Source organism: Aspergillus stella-maris (genome assembly GCF_047715825.1).
Source record: "Aspergillus stella-maris strain CBS 113639 unplaced genomic scaffold BDV14scaffold_135, whole genome shotgun sequence".
Taxonomy (NCBI): domain Eukaryota; kingdom Fungi; phylum Ascomycota; class Eurotiomycetes; order Eurotiales; family Aspergillaceae; genus Aspergillus; species Aspergillus stella-maris.
In genome coordinates this window covers 1-11,699 of record NW_027396929.1, presented here as the reverse complement: position 1 = coordinate 11,699, position 11,699 = coordinate 1, and the positions used below count along the sequence as shown (strand labels likewise).

Sequence of the window (11,699 nt, the reverse complement as noted above, 5' to 3'; positions counted from 1 at the left end):
CCCTTTGGCACCGTGTCAGCCTTGGAAGGAGGAGGAGGGGGGATACGGGGTGGCTTCCCTTGTTCCTCGAATGGAATCCGACTACCGGGTCTCTTTATATTATTGCCGCTGCGAGAAAGGCTTTCCCACAATATTCGTCGGTTATTGATGCTCTAAGACGCCCTGTCAAACATAAGTACTGGGGTTCTCTCCCTGGTTTTGCTGTTCCACAACACTGTCCCCTTAGAAAAAAGTCTTATCACTATACCTTCTGCACCATGGTCAAAGAGACTATCCTACTTGGTATTGAGGTCACGGGGAAAGTGGCTGAGGTCTTTGAAAACAACGGAATTGCCAATGTCTTGTTTGGTTTCCTACCCTTGTGTCTTCACACAGCCGTCGATGATGTTTGGGTAAGACGTCCACAACGCATCAAGAGATTTACTTGTGCTTCAAGCATTCAGGCAGTGACGTATAACAGAAGCTAACCGTGATCTTAAATAGGATGTAGAGTTTGTGATTCCCGATGCCAAAATCGCAGACGCAATCAGCGCCCTTATCAAAAATGGATACGTTGAATGCACCAACGCGGATTGCGACGAGCTCAGCATGGAACACATGGTGAGCCCGTGCATACTCAAGTATCCAAAGCACCCGATTCCGATTGCCCACTTCCACATAGAACGGATTCCATTTGTGGTAGCGCTCTTTCGACAATCCACTCTGCTTCTGTATCTATCCCACGAGCTCACTCCCGAGAGGCCAGGTCCCGACCACCCCGAGCTGATGCTGTCGACGGATCCTCGTCTGCCGTCCTTCTACGACGAAGGGCCTCATAGCAGTTACTACGGGCCCTCGGGGCCATGGAGTGGACGGCCGCCAGTGCGAGTGCTGAATGCCACCGCGTTCACACAGGCGGTTCTCATGCTTTTCATGCGGGACTATCCAGCAACAGATTCCGACAAAGATAGAGTCATTGATAGGTTCTCGTTTACTTGGCAACGCATGGCCCGCTTGCTGGCCGGTCATTGTACACCCAACCTTCCGGAGAAGAATCTCCCCCGAGAGTTCCAGCTCGGTTGGAAGTACTTCTGCAGAAAGGGGCCCATAGAGCATAGCGAGTTCCTCCCACTCATGTGGCTCCGTAAGCACTTTACCGAGATCGAAGTCTTTCCGAACGATCTCCCTGAGGTCAACATCCACGCGTTTAGGGGAAGTAAGGTGATGTGGTCGTATCAGCAGCCCTGGGCGATGGATAGGTCTGTAATAAAGATTAGGCAAGACAACTTAGCGTTGAGTCCTCCCCTTGTCGTCTCTTTCATTGTTAATTTTTATCATATTCGGAACTTACAAAATTTACGATTCTTTGACTTTTCCTCTGCAAGATATCGCTCTTAGAATCTAACATCATCTCAAGGTTCAGCCCACCCAGCAGTGCAGTTGTTGCCCTAGACCAAGGGAAAGCCGATCAAAACAACTCTTGACGCATCCACATAATTCATGTCAATCAACGGCCATGCGCCTCGCAGCTCGTAAAAAAATTCCGCCCCTGCCAGCCGCAGCTCTAGACGACAGCCTCCGTCACCAAGTCATTCACAAGTACAGACTTTCAACCATAGATGATACAGATAACGTCCGCCCTTGGCCTTAACAATGCTCAATTGAAGGCATTTCTTAAGCTTACTGATCGGGCGTCAAAACGTCCTCGGTATCCTCTTTAAGGATCGATATGGTATCGGGTTGTTCCTGCCTCCCGGACATACCTCAGATCCTCCTCACGCTCACGAAGCTCAGTCTCACCTCCGCACCTTCCCCTCTCTCCCTCTTCCCCTCTCTCTATTTCTTTCTCTCTACGACTGACATGTGGACTCTTAGTGTTCGCATGGCGTTGAGTTCGGGGGTTCCGTATCCTGGATGCCAATGTACCGCTCCCATGCACCCGCCCATCCGTCTGTGCGGGATACAATATAGGGCGCAACGAAATATGCATCGAGCGCCAGTTCTATCTCCACTAACTATGTGGTTGTTTCTCAGGGCTATATAGAATACCCACGATGTCCCCCGACCTTCCTGATTTTAGCGGAAGGACACTGCGGCCCCGACTCTACCCCTAATGAACGAGGGCCGCCGTGGGCAATTTGCACTCCATAAGCTACGCTGAAGGGTTGATACCTTTTTCTGAGGTTGGGAGCTGAAGTTGTATTGTTTCGATCTCCTCCGCCAGAAAAAGAAACCGCACTGCGTCACCGGGAGAAGCAGGAGGTACATCAGGATAATTTTCGGCGAGGTTGGCAAAGCATCGCGATGGAATGATACAGGAGAGAGCTCGCCGCACTTATTATTTTTGCGCGTTGCTTAGATCCGGATGAAAACCACGCTCAAAAATCATCTTTGTTCAGCTCCTGTTATCTCTTTAAGGCCCAATGCTGCTGACCATCCGCGCGTGGTTAGTGGCCATGTCTCACACATCCCCTCGCCAACTTTAGCTGTTTACGCGATTGTCCGTCTCACATTCTCTATTGAGAGGCATTCATTGTTCGCTCTTCTATCACGCGGAGCCCCTGAATCTTGCGTTCTTCGCAAAGTGATTGCGTTTGAACTTCTCCTACACAACTCATCCGAATCGTTATACTGCTCCTGAACAAACCACCACGACCAACTTATTGATCCGTCATATTATGGTACTTCCCTGTTCACTTTTCTCACGATACCAAATTCCCCGTCATTCCCCGTCATTTTGCGCACGAAGGAACTACCCGAAATCATGGAATACATCGGACTGGCCAGCAACATCATAACCTTCATCGACGCCGGGTTGACAATAGCCTCGATCATCAAAGATATTCGCCGAACAACCAGCGGAGCGACAGCCGAGCACGAGAGGCTTGAAAGGGCCTTGGAGCGATTCAGATCTGAAACCAAGCAGCTGGACAACTACAAGCCCTCTACGAGCAGTGGTGGCGGGCCAGAAGAGGAACCTGTACGCAAGCTCGCAAAGGACTGCAGGTCAGTCGGGAAGGAGCTCAAGAAGCTTGTCACCAAGCTTCGCGCACGCAATCCAAGCTCCAAACGGTCGATTTATACCGCTGCCTTGAGAGTTTGGTGGAATCGTGACAAGTTGGATGAACATGTCAGGGTTTTCCAGATGTACGCCGCCGAGCTGGATCGGACTATCGCGACGTGGGACCGGTGAGTGGCTTTGTTAGCTCTGTTTTCATCATTTTTCCTGCAATGATGCTAATGTATCCATTCGAACACTGTAGTGCGAAAATCCTTGACCGGCTGACCGACATTGAAGACAATACTACGGCGACCAAGGGTGACCTCGTGACGCTGAAGAACAACATGGAGGCACTACGGGCGGCTTGCGATGCGACAGGCTTTTCCCAAAGCACGATAAATGTCATCAGAGACATCTTTGAGAAATCCATTCATGCGACGGACAGAGTGCGCCAGTCGAGAGTCCTAAAAGGTCTTCGTTTCGAGGGGATGAACGATCGCTTTGAAGCCGTGGAAAGCCCACAATCCGACAATTATGACTGGCTAATCGGCAAGCCTAAGCGTGGCAAGACTACTGTTGTTCAAGACTGGCTTCAAGGCGGCTATGGTATTCTCCCCATTGTTGGAAAACCAGGCGCTGGGAAGTCCACCCTGGTGAAACACCTCTTTTGCTCCGAGCAGGCGGACCGTCGCCTCAATGAATGGGGCACACGCGACGGGAAGACGCTAGTCAAGGGAAGATTTTTTTGCTGAAAGCCAGGTAGCGATATGCAGAATTCCAGGAAAGGTCTTGTCAAAGGTCTTTTGCAGAGCATTGCCGACAACTCGCCTGGCCTTATACCGACTCTGTTCCCCAACGAGTGGAATGCCAGCATGGATGATCCAGGCATTTTCTTCGACAGCGCGGACAATCTCGAAACGGCCTACCGCAGTCTTCGATCCCTCGACATTTTCTATGAGAAACACAAGTTCGCTATCTTCATCGACGGCTTGGACGAGTACGGATCGGACGAGTATGGTAAAGAGACCATAGACCTGATGCGGGAACTCACAGAATGGAACGCAAAGCACCAAGATGATGTCAAGATCTGTGTCTCGAGCAGACCTAATACCGATTTTCTCCAGCACTTTAATGGCTACCCCGATCTGCGATTGCATGATGTGAACCGAGAGGCTATTGAGAAGACAGTGTCAGAAACACTTAGGGGAAACATTTACTTTGTCAATCTCGCTCGCAACTGCCCAGAGAGGATAAAGAAACTCATCTCCAAGGTCACATCCAAATCGGAGGGGATATTCCTGTGGACGACATACGTACTTCGGCATTTGGAACGAGGATTGCGGAAAGGAGATTCGCTCGATGAGCTTGACGCCAAAGTTGAGAAGCTCCCAACGGAGATTGACGATCTTTTTTTCAATCTATTCACCTCTATCGATTCCGACTACCAGGAAGAAGCGTACGCACTCCTTCAAGTAGCCGCCATTTGCCCGAATAGGTGGCCGATATTTCGGTTCTCCTTCGTCTTGGATTACCTCAAGGACTCTGATTTCGCAAGCAAACTTCAAGGGCCAATGCCGGAGGAATGCATCGAGGACCGGCTCCAGAGAATTGAGAGGAGAATTACTGAAGCCTGCAATGATCTTCTTGTCGTCGAGAAAACAAGATATCCGTCTGGCAGCAGGGGCCAGCACCTTCTGACTCACCAACATCATGTCCTTCTCACCCATCGGTCGATTTTCGAGTTTCTTCAAAGCGACAAAGTTCAATTCCATATTTCCAGTCAGTTGAGACAGTTTGATCCGTATAAGGCCGTTTGCAATACTCTACTAGCCCATATCAAGTCAGAAGCTAGTGAAGTATATGTCTCTTGCGAGGAGAGAATGGATCGTGTGCCCGATCTGCCCTGCCAACTGCCCAAACGAACCAACTTTGAGTCGGATATCTACGACCTCTTATGCATGTACCGAGACCAGAAACAGCACGTGCCTGGCGACATTGTGGAGTTTCTCTGTATCGCAAGTGACGCTATCTCCCAAGTGTACCGTCACGCCAAATTATCCACACCCAACGGGCTTGAGACCATTTGGAACCAACACCCTTCGACAACGGTCCCCCTCAAGGAGAAGGTACTGGTTATGGCCGAGATTCTCGGGGCCATCAAACACATCCCTGCGATGGTCCACCAAAATCCGCGGCAAGCCGACCTACACATCAGTCTATTTGGCAGTGGCATTCTGAATGTCAAATTGTCTTTAGCCGGATCTTTCCGGGCACTTCAGACCTTTTTCGATTCCGGACATTCACCAAATAAACCATTAGGATCGCAAAAAATAACCTGCTGGATGCAGGTGCTCGCAAGCTGGGTACGCCGTGTCCGCCATCCTATACAGATGATCCAGAGCCTCCCGCACCTTGCCTTTTTCATCCTCATGGGTGCAGAGCCAAGAGTCTCTTTTACACTTTCGTCAGCGGACGATCACGGACGGGGAAAGATCACGATTCTTGTTGGAGGAGCGAAGCACGCTGTTATCATTCCTATGCGCGGGAGAGGAATTCCGTGGCTCTTGCGCTTCCTCAAAGAAAAAGGGCCCAATGTACATCTTCAGTCATTCCTGCAAGAGGTGTACCGCGACGACTCGGAATCCGTGGTACAGGCTATTGACTGGGCACTGGATCACGAAGGACTGCCGTACAAGGATCGGCGTCGGGGACTTAAAAGACCAGTTTGGCGACATCGTTCCCGAACGCGTCGCTGCACTATACGCCTCAGCAATGTAGAGAGTCCTAGTCGCTGGAAAGGAGCTTTGGTGGGAGAGGAGTGAGTGGCATGATTGATGTCTCATTAGGTTTCTATTCTACTTTTTTCGCATCTCAATAGACGTTACTTATCTCTTTCCATCCAAATCCTTGAACAAATCGTACCCAAAGTCGCTACTGCTATCATTGAACCGCAGCTTTCGATCAATCCCCCGAATCTTCTTCACATCCTCCTCGTCAAGTTTAAAGTCACCCTCAAAGTTCGCCCGAATCCGCTCCGGCGTCTTCGACTTTGGAAGAACCGAGTGCCCCTCCGTGATAGCCCACGCTGCAAAAGAAAGTCCTCGTCAGCAAGACCATCCACAAAAATCTCAAGCAAGGAAGCAGGCAAACATGGACATACCAAGCGCAACCTGCGCACTACTCTTCCCATACTTCTTCCCAACCTCAATCAAAACCGGATCCTCAATCATCCGCCCTATATTCCCATCCCTCGAGTAAATCTCGTTCTGGTTGCCCAGCGGCGAATAGTGCGTGACGTGGATCCCATTCTTCTTATGCCAGTCTGCGAAACTACGCTGCTGCAGCCACGGGTGCGATTCGAGCTGGTGCACTGCTGGTGGGACTGTTGCGGAGCCGAGCAACCGCTCCATCTCGGCTTTGCTGAAGTTGGAGACGCCAATGGCTTTTACTTTTCCGGTTGAGAGGAGTTTTTCCATGGCTTTGTATGTCTGTATCTTGTTAGTGGGTTCATATCCTGGCTGGGAGGAGGGAGTGGGTTGGTAGTGATGTCTCACGTCAAGATAATCAATGTCGGCCGTAGCGGGACCACCACCTTCACCCTTGGGGAATTGCTCAGGGCCCGGCTTAAATGCAACGGGCCAATGCATGAGAAGTAAATCGACATAGTCGAGACCTAGATCGTTGAGCGAGTCTGCGAGGGCCTGCTCAATGTCGTCGGGGTGATGCTTGTTGTTCCAGATCTTGGTCGTTAGGAAGATTTCTTCGCGCGGGATGCCGGAGTTCTTGATTGCGCGGCCGACGGCGGGTTCTGTGCCGTATCTATTTCACATTGTTAGTTAAGCTCCAATGGTTGGCTTGGTGGGTGTGGTGGGGTGGGAAGGCATACACTCGCGCGGTGTCAATGTGGCGGTACCCGGCTTTTAGGGCTTCGGAGACGGCGTTCTCCTGGGCGTCGGCGTCTTGCCAGGTGCCGAAGCCGAGGGCGGGGATTGTGGCGCCAGTGTTGAGTTTGAAGGTTGTCATTTTGGATGTGTATTACTCTTGGTGTATGATATGTTGAACTCGTGAGTTCGTTAAGCTTAGGAATGTTGGCAAGCGTGCGCTTGCACTGTTATATAGCTGGCTACCGTGGGCGGTGGTGATGGTGGTGCCTGACGTCAAATTGATGTATGGGTCCATGACGTGGGTATGAACTGCGAAGAATTATGAATCGGAGCCTTGCGGGTTACAGTTTGAGAAAACGTGAAATATTCTATAGCCAAGGAAGTTAGCTATCGGGTCGAGCGATTGCCTGATTCGGGGTTTATTTTATGCATGAGTTAAGGCTGATGTAGCTGTGGCCGTCTATCTTGTAATGCCAAGAAATTCCTGCCAAGCTATCTATCTGCTATTCTATTTCTCTTTCTCCTTTCCCCACCCACCACCACCAGCAGTCATAATCACAATGCGATCATGCGTAGATACATGAATCGTATTCTTCCCTCCAATATTCACAGTATGATCCTCGCCCGTCTCACCATCCTTCGTAATCCAAAGATTCATACCGGGTTCCGCATTCTCGCCGCCCTCAAGCCCATAAGGACGATGAACCCGTCGCTCAGAAAGAATAGAGCAGTCCATGGGCGTCAAGAACTCAATCTCCCGCACTACCCCTTCACCACCGGGATGCGCTCCCTTCCCACCAGACCCCGAGCGCAGCGTAAACTGTCTAAGTCGGGTGGGATACCTCTTCTCCAGAATCTCAGGGTCCGTTATCCGCGTGTTCGTCATGTGCACGTGGATACCAGACTCGCCGTCCCAGCTTGGTCCCGCGCCACTGCCTCCTGCGATGGTCTCGTAGTATCCAAAGCCGGGGATCTCTTTGCCGCTCTCTGGGTCATTCTTGGCGTTTGTGCCGAAGGTCAGGTTGTTGCAGCATCCTTGGGAGGCGGCGCAGGCGCGGAAAGCCTTGAAGACTGTGTCTGTTACACGCTGGGATGTGACGACGTTTCCGCCTACCACTGCGGCGTTCTTTGTTGGAGAGAGGATGCAGGATGGTGGGACGCGGATGTCGATTGGGGCTAGGCAGCCTTGATTCAGGGGCATGTCGGCGTTGATCATGCAGCGGAGACAGTAGATGATTGCCGAGTGGGTGATTGCGATTGGTGCGTTCCAGGCGCCGTAGACTTGGGGACCTGTGCCGTCGAAGTCGAAGACTGCGGAACCATCGTCGCCGTTAATAGTGACCTTTAGCTTGATGGGGGTTCCGTCGTCCATGTAGTCCACTGCTTCGAGGGGTTTTCCTTCGAATTTCTTGTAGAGGTCCTTCAGCAGATTGCGGACTGCTGTTTCGGCTGTTTCCTGAATCGCGTACATATACTTGTGGACTGTTTCGACGCCGTATTCGCCAAAGAGGGCTTGAATGAGGGTTATACCGCGGGTGTTTGCGGCGATCTGGGCTTTAAGGTCGGAGATGTTGTCACTGAGGCAGCGGGCTCCGGAGCATCCGTCGTATTGAGCTGGCTTTTTGACGAGAAGTTCGATGATGCGCTCCTCGTCGAACTTGCCGTCGCTGACGATCTTGTCGCCTTCGATTGCGGCGCCTTCTTGCCATAGCTCGGTTGACTTGGGAGGCATTGACCCGGGTAGGATACCGCCAATGTCGGCGTGGTGGCCTCGCGATGCGACGTAGAACATAATTTCGCTACCGCCGGGTTTGTCGAACACAGGAGTGATGACCTGCACTGTTAGCATACGGACGTTGTTTAGGCTGGGAAATAAGAATTACAGTAATATCAGGCAAGTGAGTACCACCACAACTAGGATGGTTCGCAACAAGTACATCCCCATCCTTCAAGTTGCCCTTCCACTTCTGATGCTGGTAGCGAACAGCGAACTGCATGGACCCAAGGTGAACCGGAACATGAGGTGCGTTGGCGACAAGCCCACCGTCTGGCGAGAATAGTGCACAAGAAAAGTCAAGGCGTTCCTTGATGTTTGTTGAAACAGCAGTCTTCTTCAAAGTTCTACCCATTTGCTCTGCAATGGACATGAATCTGTGACCAAAGATACTGAGCTTTATTGTGTCAATTCCTGATTTGGCCTCTTCAGCTGCGGATTTCCCTTCCTCCAGGTCAATGACGATGCACGTTTCTAGCACGCTGGCGACAGCGCCGGGAACGACAACGATTGTCTGGGTGTTATCGATGATGATGGCTGGGCCCTTGATACGGGAGTTTTTCTCTATGCTATCTAGTTTGTATACGGGGGTATCGAGACGGTCGGACTGGCCGTCGAAGAAAGTCTTGGTGGTAAGGTCTGGGGAGCTCTTGATGTCTTGCATGGTAGCGTCGCGAAGTTGAACCAAGGGACTCTTCTCATCGCGCACTTTGGATGCAGCGATAGTACGGACTCGAATGTCGTCCACGAGAACCGGGCGGTCTGAGTTAAAACCAAATTCTCTGCGGTGTCGCTCTTGGAACTTTTCGATAAACTCGGTGTTGTCTTCGGGCTCGAGGATCATAAGGCTCGTGTCAGATCCATCATAGCGGAGGTTGAGGTACCGCTCGTGCCGGACCTGGTCTGCAGAAAATCCCTGTTCTTTCATATCTTTGACTGCAGAATCGGTCATTTCACCAAGTTTCTTGTTCAGTTTGTCCTTGGATGACTCGTATTGCGTCGAGAGTGGTTCCTGAGACTCCTTGACGACTTCCGCCAATGCCAATCCGTACGCCGAAAGTACGGAAGAGAATTTGTGAATGATGATTCGGGAGATTCCCAATGACGCAGCCACGGGGCATGCATGCTGGCCTCCAGCACCTCCAAAAGATGCGAGATGGTGAGTGCCAGTTTCGAAGCCTCGGGCTTCAGTAAGGTTTCTGATCGGGCGCGCCATCGATTCATCGGCAACCTTCAAGAATCCTTGCGCAACTTCCTCCGGGGTGTATTCTGAGTCCCCTCTTCTCCTCCGCTCAGCATTGACAGTATCAGTTAGTTCCTTGAACTTCTTGGTTGTGATGTCGAGATCGAGCGGTTGGTCTTCGTTTTCGCCGAATATGTGAGGGAAGAACTGAGGCAGTAGGCGGCCAAGGAAGAGGTTCGCATCGGTGACGGTCAACGGTCCACCCTTGCGGTAGCAAGCAGGGCCCGGGTGAGCTGATGCTGATTCCGGACCAACATAGAATAAGCCATTGCGCCAGGACAATATGGAACCACCTCCAGCGGCGACAGTATTGATATCTAGCTGCGGCGACTGAATCTGCACTCCAGCAAGTCGAGAACCAAAAACATGCTCAAGGTGACCGTCAAAACGAGAAACATCGGTTGAAGTACCTCCCATGTCGAACCCGATGACTGGTGTCTTTTCCTCCGCATCCCAGCTCGTTGCCGCGAATCCAACAACGCCAGCCGCCGGTCCAGATAAAATGGCCTTCAGTCCACTGAATTTCCGGAAGTCAACTAGACCGCCGTCTGACTGCATGAACTCGAATCGGCAGGTATGTTGATTGGCAAGTCCGCCCTCAAAGCTCGAGGAGATCGAGTCGATATAGCTCTTGATGACTGGCGTGAGGTATGCGTCCGCTGCAGCGGACATTCCTCGTGGCACGATCTTGATCATTGGTTGGAGCTTCGATGATAACGTAACCGAGAATCCCATCCCCTCCGCCATCTCTCCGATACGCCGCTCGTGCTCAGGGTAGGCATATGAATGCACCAAAGCCACAGATAATGACTGAAACCCCTCCTTCTTGAGACGTTCCAGCTCAGGACGAACCTTCTCGAGATCCAACTCTTTGACAACGCGGAACTTTTCACCAGTCACACCCTCCACAAGCTGGGCTTCTGAAAAGCAGTCCTTGTCTGTCAGCGGGTGGACAGGGACAACCCGCTCATCAATCTCAACGACTGACTCGGGAAGCACCCCTGGTCGGGCCATTGTCAGATCGAAGATGTTTGGACGAGACTGATCTCCTATTCTCAGGAGGTCGCGGAATCCCTTTGTGGTTAGGAGGGCGGAACGAGCACCCTTTCTCTCGAGCAAGGCATTTGTGGCGACCGTTGTACCCATGCGCAAACTCTCAATCGGTCCAAGTTCCAAAGGCTTCCCTCTTGGATGTGGCTTGCCCGTAACCTGCTCCAGGATCTGGCGAACACCTTCTGTTGGAGCATCTTGATAATGTGCGGGGTCGACGGAGAGCAGCTTCAGAATGATATCGGGCCGACCAGGGACGACAGCGTGGACGTCGGTGAAGGTACCACCGCGGTCGATGGAAATTGTGATTTTGCCGTTCTCAGCCATGGTTTCTCCTGTCGTAAAGTTGGTTGATGGAGTAATCTGGATCTGATCTGAAATCGAGTGAGGGGAGAAATGGGGGGAGCTTATCAGAGCTTAGTACGGCATACTGTTCGAACAAAAGGGCAATAACTCTTATTACACGTAATCAAGCGTATACCGCCTAATCAACCGCCTACCTTGTAAGCTTTGCCTTAATATCTCTTTTAATTCTTAATATAATCTCCTATTTGTTTAAATAAGACTACAGAATGCCTCGGCCATCTATAAATCTTGAGCCTTTTCAGGCAGAGATCTCTAACCTATACCAAACTGGCACAAATCCTCGTGCTATTGCAGATATCATCAGCAATCGATATGGGATTAAGGTTGGAGAGCGTACGATTAAGACCCGTCTCAGTATATGGGGTTCTCAGAAGTCAAATCGTACGGCTTCTCGTGATACAG

At 51.2% G+C, this 11,699-nt stretch overlaps 4 protein-coding genes across 4 annotated transcripts; 2 read left to right on the top strand and 2 right to left on the bottom strand.

Annotated features, from left to right (window-relative positions):
- Positions 1-257: 257 nt before the first annotated feature.
- On the top strand, positions 258-1,270 carry BDV14DRAFT_206327 (uncharacterized protein; the record flags this gene model as incomplete). Its single annotated transcript, XM_073774894.1, has 3 exons — positions 258-392; positions 484-1,195; positions 1,257-1,270. The coding sequence occupies 3 exons, from the start codon at positions 258-260 to the stop codon at positions 1,268-1,270; spliced, it is 861 nt and encodes a 286-aa protein (XP_073621708.1).
- Positions 1,271-3,391: 2,121 nt separating this feature from the next.
- On the top strand, positions 3,392-3,747 carry BDV14DRAFT_186145 (uncharacterized protein). Its single transcript, XM_073770763.1, has one exon. The coding sequence runs from the start codon at positions 3,469-3,471 to the stop codon at positions 3,730-3,732; it is 264 nt and encodes an 87-aa protein (XP_073621707.1). The 5' UTR covers positions 3,392-3,468; the 3' UTR covers positions 3,733-3,747.
- Positions 3,748-5,844: 2,097 nt separating this feature from the next.
- Positions 5,845-7,003, bottom strand: BDV14DRAFT_207465 (aldo/keto reductase; the record flags this gene model as incomplete). The annotated part of the gene is made up of 4 exons (XM_073775138.1): positions 5,845-6,065; positions 6,141-6,468; positions 6,535-6,799; positions 6,867-7,003. The coding sequence occupies 4 exons, from the start codon at positions 7,001-7,003 to the stop codon at positions 5,866-5,868; spliced, it is 930 nt and encodes a 309-aa protein (XP_073621706.1). The 3' UTR covers positions 5,845-5,865.
- Positions 7,004-7,222: 219 nt separating this feature from the next.
- On the bottom strand, positions 7,223-11,295 carry BDV14DRAFT_207463 (5-oxoprolinase). The gene is made up of 2 exons (XM_073775137.1): positions 8,748-11,295; positions 7,223-8,698 (listed from the first exon to the last, which is right to left on the bottom strand). Exons 1-2 carry the CDS (start codon positions 11,256-11,258, stop codon positions 7,373-7,375), a joined length of 3,837 nt encoding a protein of 1,278 aa, XP_073621705.1. The 5' UTR covers positions 11,259-11,295; the 3' UTR covers positions 7,223-7,372.
- Between the last annotated feature and the right edge of the window lie 404 nt (positions 11,296-11,699).